At 35.3% G+C, this 25,319-nt stretch overlaps 1 protein-coding gene across 2 annotated transcripts in view; it reads left to right on the top strand.

The window, feature by feature from the left end:
* Nucleotides 1-21,410, top strand: part of LOC113233604 — a 97,494-nt gene extending 76,084 nt beyond the window's left edge. Inside the window, exons 3-11 of one of the 2 annotated variants that reach the window (XR_003310721.1) lie at nt 5,750-6,896; nt 10,035-10,209; nt 11,165-11,411; nt 11,623-11,828; nt 13,053-13,175; nt 13,908-14,113; nt 16,904-17,009; nt 18,505-18,575; nt 19,447-21,410. Coding sequence is in view for 1 of the 2 variants with exons in the window: in XM_026468758.1 (XP_026324543.1) it covers nt 5,750-6,896; nt 10,035-10,209; nt 11,165-11,411; nt 11,623-11,828; nt 13,053-13,175; nt 13,908-14,113; nt 16,904-17,009; nt 19,447-19,561 (2,325 nt within the window). In the remaining variant the exon portion in view is untranslated. The remainder of the gene's footprint in view (nt 1-5,749; nt 6,897-10,034; nt 10,210-11,164; nt 11,412-11,622; nt 11,829-13,052; nt 13,176-13,907; nt 14,114-16,903; nt 17,010-18,504; nt 18,576-19,446) is intronic. The other variant, XM_026468758.1, reaches the window with a different exon arrangement.
* Nucleotides 21,411-25,319: the final 3,909 nt, after the last annotated feature.

Here is a 25,319-nt window from a genome sequence, read left to right as displayed (position 1 = left end):
TAAGCCGTCGACTCTGCTGCTACGATACGTCTGGCGCATCCTGGGCAGTAATCGGCGAATGCCTTACGCCGATTGGCAAACCCGTTAACTACGATGCATTATAGATAGTGTATGCCATCGATGCGACAAGAAGTTTTATATAACGTTGCGGTTCCCGACGACTCCTAAACTGATTTCTAATACCTTGTACTATTATACGAGATCAATAGATTTTGTGTTTGCAAAATACGTCGAATTACCGTGAAGTTGTCGGTCACGTTTTACGCTTACGTTATGTCGTGCCTTAACGTATGGTTGCGAAACCTAGGACTGAATAGGTCACATAAAGTCAAACAATCTGATTAAGAAATACCAAGTTTTGTTTGAAGAAGGTACACGCACTGGAATCAGTACAGAGTACTAAAAAACCAACCTCAAAAGTTCTTGGAATTATATCTATTTGCCAAGTTTTATTGAAATCGGTTACCGGAAAGTGCTCGAAACCGGATTCATCCCCTAGTTTGCCACCCTTAGAGGTGGAATTTTTTCTTCAAATTTAAATGGGACCAATACTAAGGACCGTCTTTCCAATAAAAAAAGAATCATCACAATTGGTTCACAAATGTTATCGGGTTTTGAATTGGATATGTGGATTTAATTTCAACAGGACTCTCGCCAGGACCGGTAGCTGTAAAGGTACTAACTGGGTGATAAATCTGTAATAGATTTCTCATAGATGGCGCTACGGCTAAAAAGTCGTTGAAAGACCAAGTACAAAGACACGACGCAAGCACATAGAGAAATTCGTGAGGTCCGTTGGTTCGTTCCGTGGCTTAGTTGGTATAGCGTCTGGCACGGTATGCAAGAAGTCGTCGGTTCGTATCCGACCGGATCGAAGGACTTTTTTCTGAGTGTTCGATCTTTGTATTAATAATTATAACAAACTAGTGGAGTAATTTCACAAAAAATAATTGAATATCAATAAAAAAAATAATTAATTTCAACACTTTCCGTTCACCGATGTCAATAAAACTTGGCACGTAACTCGTAGATGTGATTCCAATGATAATAAATCACAGCGAAAATGATTTAGCGAACTTTTGGAGACAGTTTTTTTTTTATATAAAAAAAAATTAATATATGAGATCACCTGTTGTTTTATAACACCAAAGTTACGAATTCATCACACTTGAACTTGAAAATGGAATACGTAATCTTTTCGAACAAAAAAAAAATAACAATACGTAGACCCATGTATGGGTCCGTGCACGGTCCAAAAGTAGCATGACTCAGTGGTATGAATCACGAGAATATGTGTGATGTCATGCAAAGTAAAGATTTATTGTATGATGCTGATATTTACGTTAGCATGTGGTTTTTTCGTACCATCACCGATATCATTTCTTTTTAAGAATCAAGGTTATTTTTTCGCGCTGATGACCGATGTCAGATTACTATTGGTCTTTCATCCGAGTATCCCACCTGTGGAAATGCTGGAGTGGAGTGATTCGACACTTCGCAGTTGGCCTTCCACTGGAAGAAAAGGGCGAGTTGGAGGCTCATAACCCGTAACGATACAATGCAATATCCTTATATAGCTTATATTGTAATTTAATGAACATTTCGATAGCGCGTTCTATTTTGATCCCAACGCCATCTAGCGGCGAGGTTACTAATATTTCTTGTACGTGGTGTTACAAGATAAATAAATAAATATATTTTCTTTGACATATTTTTCATCGACTTCAAATAAAGGGGGAGGTTCTCAATTCGACTGAATTTTCTTTTTTTTTTATATGTACCTTACGCTATTACTCCGACATTTGTGAGCCGATTTCGATGTTTCTTTTTTTTTATGGCAAGAGGGTACCTCGGTATTGGTCCCATTTAAATTTGGAGAAAATATTCCACTTCTAAGGGTGGCAAACTAGGGGATGAATCAGGTTTATTGGATTTCACCCACTTGCCGTTAACCATTCTCAATAAAACTTGGCAAATAGATGTGATTTTATCATTGACTTACAATTATATGGACGACGGGTGTAATACAAAAACCACGAAAAAAATGTCCCAAGTCAACCTATTTAAACGTAGTGACATGTAAAGGAATATGAAAAAGCTAAAACGTTGAATTTAAATTGTAATGTCATCGCAGTACTGTCTAATTTTGCTTGCTTCGCTGTCAGTCGAACAAACGAAGACTAAAGCGTGAATGACGCTCTGTATACGATTTTAACGCCCTATAAGTTCGGACACTTTTTAGCGCGGACCCGACGTCCATATAATTGTAAGTCAATGGATTTTATAAACTTTGAGGTGGGTTTTTTTATTAAGAAATGATAATTGTTATTATATGGAATTAGTTACTTATGGTATGTGACGGTTTCAAAGGCAGTGCCTTCAGCTCTTGGTGATTTAAAATTCTGAGTGGCACTGCAACTATTAGAATAGAATAGAATAGAATAGACATTTATTGCAATTGTATTATGGGTGGACATCTCGCTTACTACCAGGCACACGACTTGTTCGTCCCATCGTAATATCTTAAAAAAATACGACTTAAATAGCAACGTAAACAACATTTGAAGATTCTCGAATATTAGATTGGCAATTTATGGTATGGGCAGGTGTGTTGATCGTTAAGTGGGAGGCAAATATGGACTGAGTGACTGGGTGACTGGGTCATACAGCCAAGATCATCCGGAGTGAGTTGAGATCATTTATAATAATTGATAATAATAATAATATGTCAGACAGCCGCATCAATTACCAGGTTTCGAATTAGGAAATTCCCTGTAGTTTGACCGCCTACCACAGCAACGGAATTTACTCCGTGTCTCCAGAACACCGGATCAAAACCAAAAAGTTCATTTCCCAAATTGATCCTACCTGGAATCGAATGAAAGACACACAACATGATGTATCACAATGCCACTTTTTGAGCTTTTTCATTTAATAATTTGGAAGAAAATGTCTTAGACAGACGTACGAACAACGACGATACTTCATTTTTTATTGAATTGATATTAAATTATTTTTATGTGAAATTACTCCACTAGTTTGTTATAATTATTAATACAAAAATCGAGCACTTAGAAAAAATTCCTTGGATCCGGCCGCATTCGAACCGACGTCTCCTAGCAAACCGTGCCAGACGCTCTGTCAACTAAGCCACGGAACGAACCAGCGGACTTCACGAATTTTTCTATGTGCTTGTTGTCAACGACGATACTATTCTATAACCTTTCCGTTTTTATTTCGGGGTTTTGAATCCTAAAGATGAGCCAGTAGACGTATAGTCTTCCGTGATATATCTTGTAATACCGATAAGCAGGCAACTTTACGGAGTACTAAATGCGAGTCACCTATAAGCCTCTTGGCACGTTTTTCCAAGTCGGCCATTGGTATTTAGCAGAACCACCTCCGGGTGCAGCAGTGCTCCACACACGACCGGAATTGTGCTTGGTAGACACAGTTGAAACAAATATCTTGGTGTGAAGTAACGCCTCGACTTAGAACGGATGCCAAGTTTCGTAGTTGAATTTTTGGCCATGGTATTAGTGTACCTGCCGAAGTTGAAATTGGGTGACAAATTCATTCCAAGCAGCTGGAGATGTATCACAAAAAAGAAGTCGGAGTCAACCCCGTTTTGTGGAGAATAGACACACGTTTTTGAAGCGTTTTTGATAAGATTGGCATCACCTCAGTCCTAAACCAAACGACTAACCATGGACTCTGGACAAGACTGGATTTCTTCTCCACTGACCGTTGCATTGGTCTAGCACTTATCTAGACTGTGCTATTATCATTTCAGTTCCCTCTTTATTTATTTATTACACTTATTAAATAATAACTTTTATTTTTAAGCATTTTTCTCATCGCACTCGAAACGCTATCCTCTTTTTCACCTGCTCCCTCTACCTAAAAACTGCCGTCACGAATTCAAAAACTTAAGGCAACCAGTGTACGCGAGTGATATTTAAAATAATCCATAAAATCTCTCTGAATAAAACTCGCTTAAAATCATATACTTACGCAATTCAAAAAGTGTAGACATAGTTGTGAGCCAAAAACAAAACTGACATTGCATAAACTCAATGCTGGATGTGCAAGGTGTCTTCACGAGGTAACTCCAGTACCTGGAATTAACTTATACACAATCTGATGTGATCCATCGTTTGAATCGCATAGCACAAACAATCGGAGCTAACAAAGCGGAATTATTTATCGACTTACATTTTCGCAATTTGTTACACATAGGAAATGAAAGTAAGTTTTGGATCTAAATTGCGTATGTTTATTTTATCATAACCAACTTTTTGGGCCCTTTAGAGGTCCGATATCCCGTGACAGCGGAATTATTTTTATTCCAAAATAAATAAATCCAGATCCAGTGTGGCTAAGTTGGGGCCACCGCCCTTACCAACTGAGTTACAAATCGTGACACCGGATCTTGTGACCTTCTCCATTTCTTGATTTTTATATTGAGTTTAAATGGCTTTTTTGTCGTCAGCACCACCTTTGAGAAACTTGTGAAATATCTTTTTTTCATGATAATAAGTTAGGTCCATTCTTGGTAAGAATGACCTTACAATGCGCGTGAAAATTGCTTTGTCACATAATAATGCCCGTCCAAACGTTGAACCACCGAATCATTAGAAATTAAATTGTTTTTTTTACCATTACCAATTGTAATATTTTCCAATTGTGTATGTTGTTTGGAAACCAAATGTATTTTTGTTAGATAATAAAAAGCAGCTAAATTAAAACGGCACCTGGATCGTTAAAGTTCTCTCTCCAAAGTATGTAACTAACTCCAAGTTAGAGCAAGAGAGATATATTGCCATATCTCTAGTTTTTTTTTTAAAAGGCTTATTTCTAAATTGTTGCTAATGGCTATTCATTTGTATTTGTTACGAAAATGATTGCACAATTGATGCTTTAAGATTATAATGGTTAATAAGGGTCGGTATCATAATGACTATATCTTCAAAATGACGTGATCAGCATAAGGGCTAGATCGCAAAACGACCACCTCTGCAGAAAGACTATAACCTACAGTGACTTGGTACCAAAAGGACTATAGATAACATTTAGTATCATAATGATTTAATGAAGTTATTTTACCGAAATAAAAGGACACTTAGGAAACGAGGTTCGAAAAAGTAGATATAATAATGGGAAGAAAGAAAAATAAAAAATAAAATACTTTATTTATGTAATACTTTTTTTTTACACGGCACCATTACAATTACTTGAAATCCAACTTCAACCTCCTAGGTCAGTAGTTTTGTTCTACGATGCAGTAAAACCATTTCTTGAAATCCCGAATTCGAAAAAGTAAAAAAGTAAAAAGTGGTTATGACATGGAGAGTAGATAAATTAATTTACTAGTAATTAATTTTCACGTTTGAGGGCGTATTAATTAAATGTTGGCAGCTACTTTTGTAAAAGAATAATCCAATCCAAATCCTCGATGAAATTTTATTTAAATAGGAATTCAAGTTAGAAAATTTGTGTAAATAGTATCATAACTGCTAGAAATGTTTATTTGTTATCATGTGATGTTTGTTTATTACCATTTGATAGGTCTGAAATGAGTGTATTGCGCGATGGTTGATAGTAAACTAAAAATAAATTATAATAAAAGTCACGTGAACACGTAAAACGCTGCATAAACACAATTAATGGTATTCCGCCGTACAACTACATTCAGTATATTTAAATTACATAACGCAAATGTATTTAATCTGATTTTTCTTTGTTACAGGATCTTATACCAACTCAAGACACAGAAGCGTACCTTCTAAAAACACAAAACGCAATTACAAATTTGCAAGCAAAACTCCAGTCTTCTCGAACAACCAACTTCGGGAACTCACCACTTACGTCCAGTCTCATAAGCGAGAAAACAGCCGCATCAAAACTTCCCTTAGCACAACTTAGTAGGTCCAACTCACTTAACTACAGATTACGTAGAAAAGATAACTCTGGGGACAGCAGTCCTTTAAGAAGTCCTGGACATTACGTCATTACTGGTTCCAGTAAACTTCCCGAAAGCACTAAGATATTCCTAAACTCGGCTTCAAAGTCTTTAGACCAAGATAGAAGGAAAGATCTCAACATGAACAGTCCGAATTCAGAAAGAGGGTTACTGAGCAATAGCTCCGACGATAAAACACTATCAAATAGACCGCAATATGATGTAGATGCGATATTGTCGCCACATAAAAAAAGTCACGCGCGACATAAATCTTTTGACGGTAGAACCACTGAATTTGACTTTAATAATGCTAATCAAACGGTATGTCTCAAGACTGTGTTAAAGAATAACGCTTTGGAAACGAAATACTCTAGAATCGAACCAACACGTTGCGTGGATACAAAGAAACACCAGAGAGTTTCCAGTGATAGCAACAGTAAGAAACTTAATGCATTCGGTTGTACGATAAAGCGATCAAGTTCCTCTAACATGGTTCATAAGAATAATAATTATTTGGAACCTATCAGAGTTACCGCTAGAAGATCGAGTGGTAATTCTGATTATAAAGATTATTCGGACGAATCGGAAACCGATTACGAGAAATCGGAAAGACATAAACGTCCGTTACATAGAGGTAGAATCGATTCTCAAGATTTGAAATCTATAGCTCCGGCTAATTCTCCGAGATGTCCGAGTACACCGGAAATGCAGAGGAAATTCGGACCAGGATTGGTTAGAAACTCAGTCAGAGTGACCAATAAGGAACGAAGCGTTAATACTAGAATGTCCGAACCACCAATGGCAAGAGAGGAAAGAAAGCCTGTTGGTCATCAGAGTCGTAAGATTTCGGAGCCTACTAGGCAAGCTGTTTTGAATAGGCTTACTAAATCTAGGTCTTCTACGAGGGAATTTACGCCTAAAAACCTGGAAAAAGGTGAGTCCTTTTTATATTATATTCTATATCTACGAACAAAAGTCGCATAAACAAACGGATGAGACTCGAGCCGCCAACTTATTTTATTCTTTTAATTTTTTTTTGTGAAAAAAAAAAGAAACAAAAAACAAAATTCGAAAAAAAAGGATCGATATTGTCACAATTTTCACAATTTTATAATAAATTGTGTTTAATCTCATAACAAATTGTATCTATCAATTTATTTATAACATGAATAATATCGTTAGTTTATGAATTGTTACTAGTTACAATCCGAAGTAAAATTACAATACATTATCATTTTATTAGCGAACGTGTAGGCCGTGTTAGCCAATATGTTCCCTATGAATGCATAATTTACTACTACCACAGTCTAACTATTATTGTGACATTGCGACACTCTGTTACATTACACATAACAAAGAAATGTAAATAAACCTTGAATTACTTTTTACCGATCTGCCACACTTGCCACTCACGACATCGTAATGCCAAATGGACATTTCGTGAGTTTGGGATATGGCATTGCTTTTTATAGTTAACGACACCGAAGTATCCAATTAGATTTTCAATTGTTTTTGCCGCTTTAAGTGAACGGCTGTGCTGGAGCAGAAATATAATTACAGTTCTTTCGAAACCTAGTGGCAATAAGACTGGTACATTATCTGGATGGAATATTGGTAGCAGTAGAGCTTCTTGTGAAAGAGTTCGTCCGGAACACAGTGATGTCAGCATTACTGTGTTCCGGTTTTGAAGGGTAAGGGTTCTGGTGAAATTATCAAGTTATGTCTTAGGGTGACGGCCGCAGTGGAAGTGCCCCTCAGATCTTTGCAATTTAAGGCACTGCAACTGTTATGGACAGGCATGTAGCTTGCCACCAGCCACACGACTTGTTCGTCCCATCATTAGGTATTATAAAAGACGACAACGATACTTATTGCTGCAATGAGCTTTAAGTATATTTGCTTAAGGACTAAATTAATTTCGCTGATTGTGTGTCTGACTGAGTGGCACTGCAACTGTATTGGATAAGTGTGTCGCTTACCACCAGGCGCACGACTTTTTCGCCACTTCATTTGATATCATAAAATAATTTAGTAACATTAGAGCTCCTTCCGAGAGAGTTCGTCCAGAGAAGTACTGCCAACTTAGGTAGTTTACTGGTTTAATGCTAACAATTTATTGCTTAATACCAAGAAGACAAAATGTGTTAAATTTAAATTACCTAACTTAAAATCGTTTAGTCCAAGCATAGAAATAAACGGAGAAAAGATAGACCTTGTTAATAAAGCAGTCTTCTTGGGAGTGACCTTAGATAGTAAACTTCAATGGTTTCCACATATGCAGATTAAGCTCCGCTGCATGCGCAGTCCGCAGAATACGTGAGCTTACCGATGTTAGTACTGCTAGACTACTTTTCTTTACTTACTTCCATAGTATAATGTCCTACGGGATTCTCACGTGGAGTAAAGCGGCAGATACAAATATATACAAATATGGTTTGAATACTATATTTGTATTGCAAAAACGAGCGATTCGTTTTGTGTACCGTCTAGGCTTTTGGGTTTCTCTCAGAGAAAAGTTTAAGGAGACTGGTATCATGACTGTGGCATCACAGTACATTTACTCAAATATTTGATATGCCCGTAAAATATACATAATTTCAATAAGAAAGAAGATATCCATAATATTAACCTTAGAGCTAAGTCCAAACTCATGGTACCACGATTTCGTTTAACCAAAGTAAACGACTCTTTTATGGGGAACTGTATACGTTTTTACAATAAGATTCCGGAGCTCATACTCGTATTAAGATTATCATTTCCTAAGTTTAAAAACTACATTCAAAATATTTTGATTGAAAAGTCATATTACAAAATTGAAGACTACGTGTTAGATAAAGATGTATGGAAAGACGACACGGCTCCAGAATCCTCACAAATTTGATTCAAAGTGTATTCCATATTATTTAAGTTTATTTGAAAAGAGAATGAGAATTCTTCTCAGGGAAATCAGTGTAGTGAATGAGCAGTAGCTTAATTTAATGTAATATAAATGTGACGTTTTCAAGTGTAAATTTATTTTACTTATGGAATAAATGATCTTTGACTTTTGTTAGGTAGACGGTCTTCGAATCATAAACAATAACTTTGTTCCATAACTTTCAATAATTTATCAGATTTTATTTTCACATAAAAGTATTTAAATAGATCACTCTAAACGGGTGATAACTCTGTGCAAAATGCAGGAGCGAGATTCGGGTCAGGTCGGGGAAGACGAACGCTTACAACACCTTACTTTGAACATCCTACCTTTCTACCAAATCATCATCATCAAGCAGCCTCTACTCCATGCGTCTTCCGATATAGACCTCCTCCATATCTCTCCATTTACGTCTCTCCCGTGCCACATGCATCCAGTTGCGGCCCGCGAAAATTTTAATGTCATCCACCCAACGAAGTGGCGGACGACCTCTGCCGCGCGTGTTGGCCCATGGTCGCCACTTCATGATCCTCCTTGTCCACCGGACTGGATCCATCCTAGCTACATTTCATGCCCATTTCCATTTAACTGTCTCAATTTTGCGTACAACGTCCCCGACTTTAGTTATCCGTCGAATACGCTCATTCGGTATCCGATAATAAGCAAGTTCTGTGTAAGTTCTCTGCGGACTTCTTCATCAGAGTCGTTGTTTCCATGCCATAGGTGAATACTGGCTGCCGTACGTCGCATTACTTTGGGCCTACTAAACCAAACGGCGGAGGTCGATAGGCGCATAGCACAAACTTGGTCAGCTTTTGGGGCCAATCAGCTAATATTGCGATGCAAACGCCTACCGCAGAGGCTAAAGACTAAGGTCTTCAACCAGTACTACCAAATACAGACCTAAAAATTGTCAGATAGTACCACAAAAACTTTATTTTTAACAAAATTAGTTTTCTAAGGACATATACAATATTATGTTAGTAATATAGTCATGTTTTTAGTATTTTACAAATTACCGTGTGAAATCCGTTTTCCGTTTCCGTTTTCGTTCCGTTAAAAGATACATCATCTTGAGTCCGTCTACTTGCCCTAAAAGCCTGCCTGTCTTACCCGATTAAATAAAAAGTAAAACAATTTAAAAATACATTTCAGGAGCCAAAAAACCAAGTCAACACCGTTCATCATCGGCTCTAGCAACGAAAGAGATAGAGTTCTCAAACTGGAAGAAGCGAGCGTCTTACGATCCTATGAAAGCCGCGCGGGAGGGAAGGAGACAGCAAATGGCGAAACGACTGGAGTGTAACAAAGATGACCAGAGTTCTCCCAGGTAAGATCTGATATTCTGTATGAAATTTCACCAATTATCCAAATTAATAGCAGTAGAGCTCCTTGTGAAAGAGTTCGTCCAGGGAAGTGCTTCCTCCTTACCTATTTCTGCCGTCACGCAGTAATGTGAGCATTATTCCGTTCTGGTTTTGTAGGGTGCTGGTGAAATCACAGGCCTGTGGGTCTTGTCAACTTATGTCCCAGGGTGATGGGCGCAGTGACAGTGCCCTTCAACTGCTATGGACAGGCGTGCCGCTTACTACCAGGCGCACGACTTGTTCATCCCGTCACTTGAAATCATACTAAAAAAATTGAAATATCATCTAAGAGAACATCGCGATACAACCTGCATGTGTAAGAAGGTTCACAAACCTTGGAAAATGTGCGAAGTCGCCATTCCAGTGGGCCAGTTGGGCGGACTATGGCGAATTCTATTCTTCTTTTTTTATAAAATGTAAGAGCGCATTTGACCTCCATCGCACCTGATGAAAAGTGACGATGAGGTCGACGACCTAAATAATGCCTATTCACTCTCGCCTTGAAAAGGCCCAAGTTATAACGTTCAGGGAACAAACCTGAAGGCAGGTAATTTCACTCCATAGCCGTTCGCCATATAAATGTGAAAGCGTAACCTTTCGTGCTAATCTTTGGAATATCCACAACATAGGGAAACCCAAGCCTACGCCTAATTCCCCGATGATGGAAAGGGGAAGGCGGAATTAAATCGTGTAATTCCATCGCACACATCAGAGTAAAGTAATACCTCACCCTGGAAAGGATGCCAAGCTTCCTTGTTGAATTTTTGGCTATGAATTTAATGTATCTTCCGAAATACAAATTGGGCGACTGGTCCATTTCAAGTAGGTGGAGACAGTCGGTTTTCTCAGAGGAAACCTCAATGTAGGGACGTATAAGTTTCAATTCTATTATCTAACGAAAACTGTTGCTTGTTTCAGCCATTCATCCCCAGTTCATCGTTCCCAGTCATTCCACACGACGAACATCGCAGATCTGACCTTGGACTACTCCTCAGAAGAAATGGAAGAGGATCAAACCCTACCTATAGACCCGATGATCACGTCAACACATTCTGATATTTTGGACTTGAGATCGAAAGCAGACGAGCTGAGACCGCGGGACTTGAGAAGACAGGCCATGACCAACGATGTAGTGCTTTCGAGAGATTATGTTACTAATTTCCAAGTAAGTAGAGTTTAGTTTTTATTTTGACGTTTCGACTTGAAGATCGTGTATGGACCGAGACCGAGACATTCGAGAAAACAAGTCATGATCAACGATGTGCTTTCGAAATACGAGGCCGACAACTGTGTTATCGTAAGATTCTGAATCGACCCCCAGGTTTGAAAAGTAAAACAATTCTGAAAGTGGTTTATTTATTAATTTCTCTTTCCAGATAAACCAGCCTACAGACAAAGCAAAGCGACGTGAAGTGGACAAAAGAAAAACGTTCATCATAGACGACATAACGCCTACCAAAGAGAACATAGACTTTCTGACGAAACGCGACGAGACCATAGACAAGAGGAAAACTTTCATTTTGGATAGCGACACGAATTCTACTACTAATGGGAGTAGTCCTCGAAATTCTTCTATTTTTAGGTAAGATTTGTCATCAAACAATATGGAAGAATAAATAATACATCATTAATTCATGCAGTAGAGCTCCTTACCTATTTCTGCCGCCAAGCAGTTTATGAGCGTTCCACTTTTGAAGGGTAAGGGTGCTAGTGAAATTATAGGTACATGGGTCATGTCTACTTATGTCTCAGGGTGACGGGCGTAGTTGCAGTGCCCCTCAGATCTTTGTGATTTAAAGCTCTGAGTGGCTCTGCAACTGCTATGTGCAGGCGTGTCGTTTACCGCCAGGCGCACGACTTGTTCGTCCTGTCACTTGATATTAAAAAAAATGTTAATTTTTCGACTTTTCACACATTTGTATTGAGAATGTGCTAAATTATACTTTGAAGAAGACACCAGGTTTGCTATTGGTTAAAATAATCGCGTGACAACTTTCGACCGGTATATGTATACACCTTACATTTTTTTAAGTTATTTTTTTTAAATTCTTAATTAACAAAGACTGAATCTTAATTCATATAGTGTTCTCTATCAACATTTGACGCTTATTGCCTATTTCTTAACAATTATTAAAGGTATCGAGTTCTTAGGTTTGCGCGATTGTTACATATAGGAAATGAAACTATTTTTCCGGATTTAAATCGCGTATATTTGTTTTTTGTTCGCGTATATTTGTTGCACAGTTGACTGAGGTGGTACAGTCATCAACCACTTATGTTTAATATTAATGCAGACCACCCTATTTTTTCACTATAGTTACAAAAGTTAATAATTAAATAAGTACCTTATTTTTAATTTTACAAAGAAATGTTTCTTTGTAAAATTATGTAGTAGTGAGAAATATTTCTTTTTTTTTCTTAATTTTATTCAAGGGACACAAACAGTCATAAAACAAGTATGTGATACTAAATATTGGTAATAGGGTGGAGCAAGTAGACCTTGAGTTCTACAAACATAAACAAGAATTTAGCAAGCAAGTGCTGTGTTAACAGCTAGATTTTTAAAATAGGTTACTATAGGAAATGAAACTATTTTTCTGGATCTAAATCGCGTATATTTGTTTTTTCAAACATACCAACGTTTCGGGCCCTTTACATGTCTCATGTTCCTGGTTGACTGAATCGCAAGTAAATTAGTAGAAAAGTTTCTAGATCACAAATAAATTGAAAAAAAAACCTTTAACTAAAATTTTGTAACTAAACCACCTCCACCTAGTAAAGCTAATTTCTAATTTTCCGTCTTCAGTCATGAGAAGACGTCGCTAACTACGGGTACAAGCGATACGGAAGGCGAAAGCGGCACAGAAAGCGCACCTGTCGTAATGCGACACCCGTCCGGCAAACGACCGCCTGCGCAGCCCAAACAGAGGTAAGCGGTTCTGTCATAGTATAATAAGACAAGTCTGGTTACGTATAAACGTAGCTTGTATGCGCGCGCCTTGTATGCGCGCTGCTTGTACGCGCGCTGCTTGTATGCGCTCGGCTTGTATGCGCTGCTACATGTGTATGGAGTTACTATATTATAGTATACGTCTATAAACCACAAGGTTATGTTTGGCTTGGCTTCTTTATGGGCACGGTCATATATGACTTATACATTGTAAGTCAAGCTCGAATTCAAGGTATTTACTGCCCTCATTTGTTATAATGATCTTAACATCATAGGGTTTATTTTAAGTTTTTTTTTTAATTTCATTGGATCAACTTGTTTTTTCTCTGTCGTGACCACGTGTGCATGCCTTGGCGACCTTTAATTGAGGCAGAATTTTGATATAACGCTCCGCGTCACTGTTTCTACATTGTAATATTTAATTCATCCAGTATAGTTGCCGTTAATATAGGCGCATGGGACTTGTCGTCTTGTCTCAGGGTGACGGGCGGAGTGACAGTGTCCGTCAGATCTTTGAGATTTCAAGCCCTGCGTGGTACACTGCAACTGCTATGAACACGCGTGTCCCGTCACATATTATCATAAAAAAATAAAACATCATAATATTCATTACAATCAATATATAAATTTAAAAAAATCAAAATTAAATTAAAATGAAAACCCCTCTGTATTTTAACAGCCGGTTTATGTTTACACATGCCATTTTTGCAGGTACAGCGGTGATTACTCAATGTCATCGTCAACCACCTCCATAAGCCAGAAAAAGACAAAAGAAATCCAGCCGCGCTACCTAGATATATCTAAATACAAAAACGAAAGCTCTCCAAAGAATTTCCTGCGTCGCGATCCGAGCAAAACCTACGTCAACGTGTTGGGAGAACGCCCCAGCAAGGGTAGTGCTAGACAACATGAGATGGGTAAGTCAAAATTCAAACCTTATCAATATGCATGGTGAAAAATAGTTATTTGTTATTCAAGGCTGCAAAGTTGTTCTTTGACGCGAGTGCTTGTATTGAAACCTGAACAAGCGAAGGAAGCTGCGATTCAAAAATAGAATCGTGAGCGTAGCGAGGGTTTCAAGACACGAGACGCAAAACAACTTTGCTGCCGAGCGAAACACACAACTTTTCATCTCACTATAACGAGGAAAATGTTAGAACAATTGAACTATAAAACATCAGTTTTTTTTAATTATAAGAAAAAGTTTATCTTCGGATGCGTTGTGAATTTACACCTCGTCAATTTTTATTCTTCCTTGTACTTTTATTCTGTGTGATTATTGAAATTATGTTAGTTCTTACACGAACTAAAATAATTTAATAAACTCAATTAGTAATCTGTCAATGTAATGTCAATAATAATAAGAATAAAATATACTTTTGGATTTATATTACATAAATAAGTAATGTATGACAAATCGCGTAGTTGAAAAAAACAAGATAATGGCTATCTTTTGTTTTTCATCGAAAGAAAAAGTTAGGTGCATCATAAAGTTCCGAATTTCAAAAACCTTTTCCACACTAGCGTGAAAACAACGCTTTTGCGTGCAGATTTCTAATGAGAAAGCAAACTTTTCCGAAAAATATATTTTACTCTAAGTCACTTTTATTGGTAAGTTTTTATTGGCACTGCATCTCTGCCCTTCTTGTCTATAAGCGTTTGCATTTTGATGACTTTCGAGATACTGGCATCTCAAGTTTTTTTTTAAAGTGTCAATGACGCTGATTTTGCTTAACAATAAAACTGATAAAGTGCTTAATTGGTATAGCGTCTGGCACGGTATGCTAGAAGACGTCGGTTCGAAATCGGCCGGATCGGATTTTTTTCTGAGTGTTCGATCTTTGTATTAATAATTATAACAAACTAGTGGAGTAATTTCACGTAAAAATAATTGAATTCAATAAAAATGTAAGCACAATGAATCTCTAGCCGGGGCTGGTAGCTGTAAAGGTATCTAACTGGGTGACGAAATATCATAGATTTCTCATGTATGGCCCTACGACTAAAAAGTCGTTGAAAAACCAAATACAAAGATACGACGCAAGCATATAGAAAAATTCGTGAGGTCCGCTGGTTCGTTCCGTGGCCGTGGCTTAGTTGGGATAGCGCCTGACACGGTAAGCTAGAAGACGTCGGTTCGAATCCGGACGGATTGAAGGATTTTTTTCTTAATTCTTAATAATTATAATACAACTGAAACTAAATGAGATACAAAAACCGCTTACAGGGGGTGGTAGATCCAGTTTCGCCGATTCCAGATATTTTAATAACCCAATTTCTCTAAAAATGTTGATTACGTTAATTATGATAAGGAACTGCAGAACTGTGGACAGGTGTGACACTTAACACTTACTATGCGCCGCATACCGTCACTTGTTATGATATAAAAAAAACTTTATTTTTCTTACAATAAATCGATACCTCCAATTGAACACTACGCCATCTTCATTTTTTATCATCTCTGTTTTTATATTGTTTCTTTTTATTTTTTTTTTCACAAACTTCGATATTTGTTTTTTTTGGAGTTTTGTTTTTTGTTTCTTTATTTTTTTCCCCAAAATTCGAGGAGCTTATTAGAATTTAAATAGCATTAGTAAATAAAATAAAGCTGTTTACATTAAAACCAGAAAATGACGAAATAATTAAGTTGGCGTATTGTTCATTGGAGCTATCGAAATTAGGTTAGAAAAACAAAATGTATAGCATAGTATAATCAGAATATGAAAAAAATAAAAATTAAGATTTTGATAAGAAGTTACTTAAATACGTAATATAAGAAAATAAAAATTAATAGTATATAAACAAGTGAAATAGGTGTATGACTCAGTTACATAGTTCTGCAATAGCCGGTAATGTTGATACTAAACATTAACAAACGAACGCAAACGCCTGCGCAGTATTTTTTTCATCTCCTAATTTTCTTTTCCAAAATTATATTGAATTTTGTACATAGCATTGAAGGACAATTGTACTTCGTTGTATTACTTTACTTACTTTATTGTACAATTTGTCGCTTAGCAACAGGGCCGCCCGTTGGACATTGACTTATTCTGTTATACTACTTACATGCCTCATAAAACCATTAAATCCACGTTTAGGTCTCAAATTCGAGTGATAAACTTTTTCAAATTTTATCACAATAGCCAACATGGCGAGCACCGTGACGTCACATTTTTATGTCATCGCGAGCGCGGCGACAGGAGGTCACAGCTGATTTTAAAATATTTTCAATTCTGCACAGTAATTTTATCAACGTAAAAATTGAGCGCGACAAACGAGATGAAAAGAAATAATAAAAATAAACAAATTGATATATGTGTATATAAATTATTGGAAAAAGGACGTAGAGAACATTTTTAATATAGTTCAATACATGAGAGTAATTAAAAATACGTAAATAATAACTAATATAATGTAAAATACGTAAAAACAGAAACTACACAAACCCGACATTTTTTGTTTCATCGTTTTCTAGAAGAAGATAAGATAGCTAGGCAAATTTATATCGTTGCCGTAGTTCTTCAAAATGTACCTATAACAATAGTTCATTATCAAATAAGCAAACTTAGCTTTATCAAATGAAATAAATGTTGTCACGGGGAGATGTTACTTGCGGTAATCCATGTCAATAACAATGGAAGAAAATTACTTTACTTCTATTTTCATTATTAAGAATGTTTCATAATCCTGTTTGTGCTTCGTTACAGAACAAAAGAAACAGGAATTAGAGAAGTGGAAACGAAGGGCGTCATACGATCCGAGAAAAGCTGCGGCGCTTGGCAAAACCGCGAAAGTGCCTGCGAAAACCGCCAGGTAAGAATTTTTTTAGATTACTCAATAGTTACTACGTAACAGATACATTACTATCATGCAAAATCGTAAATACCTACGTTATGGTACCCTACTAAATCTGATTATTGACACGAGGCGCTCACTATAAGGAAAAAGGAACCTAAGCACGCGCTCAGAGAGCTGAAAATAACGTTGCTCGCTGTGTGCACTCGTGCGGAACCGAATGCTGGGGTTGTACAAGGATTGTAATGTAAATGAAAGACTTTTCTGAGTTCTTGCGATGTTGGCGATACACTCAGCGGTAGGCATTTATTCCGTAACCTCAAGCGAGTAACGGACCCCTGTCTATATTTTATTTTGTCTAATAAATACACATTACGAATGGATAGCTGGGTAGCTGGCGGGCGCGTTTACGGGCGCATTTATGGACTCATTAACGGGCGTAAATTGATAAACATCCGGTTCTTTTCTTTTGCTAAGCGATTATGTAACGTTTTGTAGACGGCTTCACAAGACTGGACTAATAAATAAAGCCTTTCAAAGGGTACATAATTTTATTTAATTATCACTTTAGTTCGTTTCAATCTTATTGTACAGAAAAAGTAAATAAACAGGTCATTGACCGGACCATAGACTGTTTAGTGATGGCCAATTGAATGAATCAATTTGTTTACTGGATTCAGTTGGAATAACTTCAAATTCTTACACTTAGATACTTGTTCTTGAAATATTCCATTTACTATTCGATTACAAAATCTTTAATTGAATAAACTGAGCGTTTTTTTTCGTACAGCATTATGCAACCATAGACTATATGGATAGTATTGTAATGAATAGTATTTCAAATAGAGGTGGATCTACTTTAGAAAAATGACGTCACTTTTAGATAATCATTTTTCAGATACAATTTTAAGTTGTTATTCAAATGAACATTGTTGGAAAAAGTGATGAGATATCGAGTCGAAATCTTCAATATTTTACGTGCTCTAAAATTTTAATCAAACTGGTTTGTTTACTTTTACTGTATAATAGATTATTATACATCATTAACATAGTAACTTACTGATACCCTAATTCAACTGTAATAAAATTGACATCGGTTGTTTTTGTACACATTGGGTTCATACAACAAACAGTATTTGTGACTTACCAAATATATATTGGTTAACTTTTAGGAACTGACTTAAGGAGCTTTCAATTAAGGAATATACTAAATATAGTTAAGAAATATATTAAATTCTTGGAGGGCGCGCTCCTGGAGCATTCCAGAACCATTGAATCTAAAAATGCGTATATCGGATTGGCGCCAAATTGTTTAAAATGGCGGCATTGAATTTGCATAGTTACTTATTTTTCAGTTTGATGTCAACTTTTTTAGTTGCAATAATTTTTGTCATGTGTCAAAAGTTTCGTTTTCTTTTCTTGTAAATAACTATTCCTTTGTTTTATTTAAGTATGACATGTTTTGTAATATTTCCTTTTTATTCAACTGACATTTTTCTATTGTAAATTTTAGAGCGTGACAGATGTCAAATGCATGCAATTCTGGCTAAATGTCACTGAAAGGCGGCCATCTTGTTTTGTAAGGTTAGTCAAAATGTCGAAATGACAGCTGTGGCGTCCAAAACCTGCCAAAATTGGGCGGACTAAGCTACTTTAGCACCGAATATTTTGGCGTATTTGTCACTACTCGCTTTTTTGTGCTCTATCACGTTTTTGTCGGTTTTTTTTTGTTTTTCTATAAGTCCATTTATTTTTTCTGTCAAAATTGTGTATACTTCTATATGGAAAACCAAAAATTAATGTGCTTTTTACATTGCTTTTAAGGTGTTTCTAACTATTGCGCCAAATTTTATTAACGAAGTGTTATTTTTGTATTCTTTCTACCATTTTTAGTAGATTCTAAGAATTTTAAGGTGTGTATATTTTTCTAATAGCGGCTACCTTTTATTTACTAATCATAAAGTCTAAAATATAATTATTTATTTACAAGTAACAACCGGGGCTATCAGTGTAATTATTTATAGACGTCTCTTTCAATTTTGTATGTATTGCACAATTGTATATATGCCTTTCGTAGATAAGAAAAAATATGCAGGTTTTTAATAATTTTTTTTGTATTACTGCGAAAAGAGTCTAAATAGTCGGCAATAAAACACAGTTTTGCAGCTAAATAAGCACAATATAATTACGAACTGACACTTCTGTCATTGAACACTGGTATATGGTATATGGCCTTTAAGCACATAATTGGGACTCTTTTTGCATATTTATTTCTTACGTACAATTTCTTATTTGGAACTTTCTTAAAACTTAATACGAAAAACTTGCAAAATCGTGGTATCTTAATGCTGATTTTTTTTCTTCATCTATGGTTATAAGTTCAAAATTATTTTTTAAATTACTGGCTGGGTGTGTACCGTTGTTTAAAAATCTTAAACAATTTTTCCATTTACAGTAGCGTACTCCGATCTCAGTCATTCCACGGGCCGGAATTGACAACAAGTTTCCGCTACCAGCCGCCATCGCAAATCGCCGAGAGCTACGACGCATCTAGCGACAACGACTTTTGAACGACACCACGACGGTGCTTGTGATATCGTGTGTTGAGTATGAGTTGCGAGTGAGTTGTGAATGGCAAATGGTAGCGCTGCTGGTGTTGCTATTTTGATGATTTTATTTCAAAGTCGCGCGTAAAAAAATGTTGCTGTTTTAAAACACGTGAGATTGTAAAAATGCTATGGCTAAAAATTTTCTTAAATTTTGAACACATCGAATATTAGGTACTGAAAAAGTTTTATTTCCTTTACAATAACAATAAAATCATAAAAATACAAAACCAGTAGAAATTAGTATAGTTTTATAAAGAGTTCAGCGACTTTGGATACAGGTCCTTGTAATTTAAATAAGATTTCTAAAGTAGGATTCGAAAACGGAGACTTTTGCCATTTTAAAAGTTTAATGAGATTTTGTAGCGCTTGAAAACAAATGTAAATTTTTTTGAAGCTTAAGAAGGTAATTAGCAGACATTGTAAAAAGTATGTGTCGAATTATTTTGCAGTAACTTTCCGAGAAAGAAGCAATTTTCTGTAGTGATATTGGCTTAAGGATAAGTTTTTTGTTATCAGTGCCCGTACGGATTAAAACTGTTGCTTTATGATAAGAAAAATTAAAATGTCATATTTGACACTAAATTTGGCGCCAAATTAAAGGATTTTAAGTACATACGTGTGCAATTGTTTATTTTGTACACGAAAAGAAGAGTCATATTTTAATTATTTTGACGATTAGTTTCTATTATGGACTTGGGTCGATGCAATTTTTAATTAAATGTGATTTTTGAAATAAGATTAATTTTTTCAACTTCGCACAAGTTTTATTTTTAGTGGAAGTTTATTTTCAACTTTAAGAACATACACGAATGGATGCGTTCAAAATAACAAATTCCTTTTTTAATCTCATTTGAAATTAAAAATGAATAATTATTCGAATAAATAAATGTGATTTTATGTATTATTCGCATTAATTTAGAAACTCTGTAATCGAAATATAGTTAATGATTTATTTTTAAGTTATGTTTCTATAATCCTTTATGTTTAACTGCTGACTGTTAAATTTGAACCCTCGATATCGCGGGATTAATTAAAACAATTTTTTTAGTACAAGAAATTAGTCAAAGTAAAAAGAAACTACCGCCATTTCGGGGTTCAACTATAACTGGTTAGTTTATGATTCGTATAGTTATTACATATCCACTTATTAAAATTATAAAATAATGAAATCGTCATACTTTGCTCATGTCGTCCAAACATCGATATGTCTTGTGTAATATTTTAGTCATATAATTTTCTAGTTATTTAGTTTTACATTATATTAACGTGCAATAAATTTTATATAAAATTATTTTGTCAATTCATATATGAAATAAGAAGCCGGAAATTATTCGCATAATCTGCCGTCCACTAACTAAAACGTGGTTAAGTGACAAATGGTCAAATATCCGTTTTAAATAGCAAAAGATAGAGCACAAAATTCTCCCAAAACAGTTAAAATTAGTTAACGTATTCGATTTGTCGGCACTTAGCCTAACGATGCATAACTGAAATAACATTAAACAATTTCAATATTATAAAACTGGGTTATGGTTTTTGTGATATTTAAAAAAACTTCGATTAGCCATTTGATTTCAATTAGTTAGCGGATGGCAGTAATGCAAACATGCCAGCGTCTCAAAATCCGGACCTATTTATACACTGTCAGAAAAATAAAGATTAGTTATTAATAGAAAAATTATAAAATCCGGAATAAAGCTTTTGCTGATTCGTGATTTTTTTCAAGTTTTTTGGTACGCGAACAAACAAAATAAAATATTGCTATTTTTATATGTTAGCAGTTTAAGAATTATATACTGTTGTAATGTTCATTGATGTCTATTTACAATAATACAAAAATGGCAGAGTCCAAATAAAAATTACTTACTAATTCGGCAATACAATTAAAAAATAAAATATGAATTAATAATAAACATAGGAAATGAAACTATTTTTCCGGATTTAAATCGCGTATATTTGTTTTTTAAAACTAATGTACGCGTTTCGGGCCCTTTACAGGTCCCATGGTCACGGTTGGACATGGTCGATTTAAATCCGGAAAAATAGTTTCATTTCCTATGTGTAACAATCGCGAAAACCTAAGAACTCGATAATAATAAACATGTCAAATTTGTCTATGATTCAGCTACAGAGGTCTATGCAGTAGAGTCATTTGTTTTATTTTTAATTTTCGCGTTAGTAGGACTACAATGAGAGACAAAAGCAATTAGTTTTAGCTAGACATGTGCGCCATTTAAATAAACCTCTACTTTGAGAAACAATTCATATAAAAATAAACGCTCTAAATGTATTCTAGCATGAATATGGTGTGTTTAAATATAGTGAACAATAAAAAAGATGATACTTCAACTGTTTGACATAATCAAATTCACTGGTAGCGGCGGCGCGGCGCCTGTCTAGTCTTACCAATAAAGCTAAATAGAAAAAAGAATCGGTTTAATTTAACATTCTCATTGGTTGGTGTGATGTCCATGGAATATTATTTGTTGTATGTACTATTCTTTTTTTTCAAATAAATGATGTAGAATATTATAAAGACAGCGTTAACGCATTTACTGCCGGCGGTGCATTGAATGCTACTGAGAGTTCGCAACATTTTGAAAACTTCGCCCAGTGCCGTCAACGCATATATGAGTTCGTATAATACTGTAATGCTTTGCCTTTTAAGTGTGTAAGGACTTGTAGAACTAAAAATATATTGTGATTTTTCCCGCAACAGATTTTATTTAGTTTCTTTTGTTAACCAGGTAAACTAAGCTATTGCCAAGTCTTTTATCTCGCACCGCATTAATCTTTATGCATAATGTAGTTATTTATTAATGTGTTGAGACAAATAAATAATAAATAAAACCTTTATGTAAAGATATAAAACGTCAATTGGTAATTGGTACAATAGAGAACAAGTCAATGTCCAATTACTTTGAATTCATATTTGCGTTTAAGGTACTAACTACGCAATAGGAACTTGTACATATTATATACGTTTGAGGTACTGAACGAACTCCGGCCAAAGTTGGAAAATCAATGACGGTAATGAACGTGTTAACTATATGAATGTTGTCCTAAAGTTTTTCTATGATATGAAATTGAAGAAACGCACTTAGCTTCAGCGTGCTGTTGTATTTTTTTTAGATTATGTCCATTTTTATTTACATTTTTGCTCAGAATTGAGAAATACGTTCAAAATTCTATTTACAACAATGGTTTCATACTTTCTGTTCAATGGAATGTTTTTTATTTATTTTTATTTTATGTACATCGGTTGTTTTTTTTTACCTTTTCAGGAAAATGGTTTCTCGATTGTGAGCATAATAATTTGCTTGTTGTAGGAAAGCCTGGCTTGATATAAATATTACGAATTATTTGTTAAAAGTTAAAACTGTATGTAGGTACTATGCCGCCGAGATGTCCTTAGGATTTGTAATAATTGATGTTTAGCGTTTCATAAAAAATATAAAAATAAAAAGTATACAAAATATATCTTAGTTAAATTTTTTTTTAATGCAATAATCGTAAGCACCTTATCATTAAAAATACGCGAGGCAGTCGCCATGAAATTGAATAAATATTCTGACATTTTTCACCATAAACTTATTGATTCCGATGCTGCTCTAATGTGGCTATCACAATTAATTATTCGTATTTTTTTTTTAATTGGTGCGAGTGCTCCGGCGAACGGAGTGTGTTTGGCAGCCGCGGGAAGGATGACGGGGCGGAGTGAGGAGGGGGAGGATGTGGCACTTATTCTTAAAATCTAATATATAATCTAATATCTAATAATCTCTAGAGCACCCGAGAAGGCCACCGTGGAGTTTTAGCCGGTAGAAACCCTAGCAGGATTTCCCGACGAAAAAAAAGGAGAGTTCAAAAACAAACTGGACTTTCGACAGAACAGCGCGCGCTGGATATTAGGCGTATTGTAAGCTTTTTTTTTCAAATAATATTTTGGCTGAGACGCCCGGGCCAGGTGCCCCGGTTTGCCTCCCCTTAGATCAAGGGCTGTACAGTATCGTTAAAATCTCGATTACATTACTTATGTTATGGAGGTATGTACAAATAAAACAACAAATTACATTTATTAGTAATGATTTTATTTTTGAATATCAATTACACTTTTTTCTTTTGTTGTTACTTTATAAATTTTACATTTTCGTACCTCAATTAATATTATTTACCATATTATAAATTATGTGCTGACCTATTTTAGTATTATATAATCCTAAATAAGTTTGCATTATATGGTAATCATCTAAATACAGCAGCGAAAAGGTGTCATGGTAATAAACTTCATAAATAATTTTGACATTCTTTTTTTTACGAAAAATTTCGTTGTCTCCAAACCAGTATCAAATACACTTATGGTAAAGGTTTTTTTGATAAATAAAGAAACAAATTAATGAAGAATAACATTTCAAAGTCACTCATTTCATTTTAAAAGGAACTTTTAACGCCTCGCGTGTTTCAACCGCACTATACTTATTTTCACAACCACATTTCTCATTTTTTATTATTTAAAAAAAGTTTTAAGAATTTTTTTCTAATTCGAAAAGAATAATTCTAAATTGAGCAACATCTAGAAGTGACAATAAAACGTTATTCATCAAAAGATATACACTTTTAGTTGTATATTTGATGATAACACGACACGAGATACTTAGATATATCGACCTCTCCTAACTAACTGCCATATCTGGCCCTGACTCTCGTTCTCCGTCCGAAACAATTACTAATGACTAGGCAGTATGGTCTCTGACCTTCCCTGTTCCATGCGGAACGAATGAAAACAAAAAAAAAACAATTTCTGTCAAATAAGTAGTACTCGACCAAATCAAAGGGTGGAAAATAGTTTATGAACCAAATAATTAAGAGACGCATGACGCGAAAATGAAGCTTCATACTTGACATTACTTATTTGACAGTAATTGTTTCAGAGAACTAGAGTAGACCCCCTGAATCTAGTAAGAATTACGATCTATTTTGGCTTTCAAAACTTAACAAAACAGTCCACTGTTTGTAGTATATAATTTTTATATATGAATAATATTCATTTATAGAGTGAGGTATAGACCGAGTGCTAAACATTAATTACCTGATCGGCTAAATTGTAAGCCTCGTTACCTCCATTAAGGTGAACTTTTGAATAGGCACAATAAAACTAAACTACTAGATATAATTAATTATACAGACGACTTGTAAAAAAAATTATATCCATAATAATGTTCAAATATGTTTCTGGTCAATTTGAAATACCTTCATTTTATAGATAAGCAAATAACACTGTAAACCATCATGCTTTAACACGTTCCAATCCACCATATAAAGGCCAAAATAAGCCTCGTAAGTCCCATTTGTTTTTTATTCTCACAATATACGGGTTTATTTGTAAAATAATAACAACCTCGCAGGCCTGTATACTAACATCATAAACAGCAACTTTTGTTCCACGACTTCTAATTCATGAAATTTTACTTTTAACTGCCTCAGTGGCCGAACGGTTACCATGCCGGACTGCCATGCAGAGGTCCTGGGTTCGATTCCCAGGCCGGGAGAAGTATGTGTATGGCCTACATTTATTTCTCTCGCGAGTTTGGGCGTCATTTGTGGTTGTCTATGTGTGTGTCCATGGCACCCGCGACACAGGGTTTCCCTAGTGCTTTCATAGCCCTATGAGTGTGTTGCGTTATTTATACAAAAATAACAATGTTTAAATAGATCGCTT

The sequence above is a fragment of the Hyposmocoma kahamanoa genome, unplaced genomic scaffold (genome assembly GCF_003589595.1).
Source record: "Hyposmocoma kahamanoa isolate Upper Pololo Valley unplaced genomic scaffold, ASM358959v1 79, whole genome shotgun sequence".
NCBI lineage: Eukaryota > Metazoa > Arthropoda > Insecta > Lepidoptera > Cosmopterigidae > Hyposmocoma > Hyposmocoma kahamanoa.
Note: the sequence above shows the minus strand (reverse complement) of the source record. Positions and strands in the feature narration are given on the sequence as shown.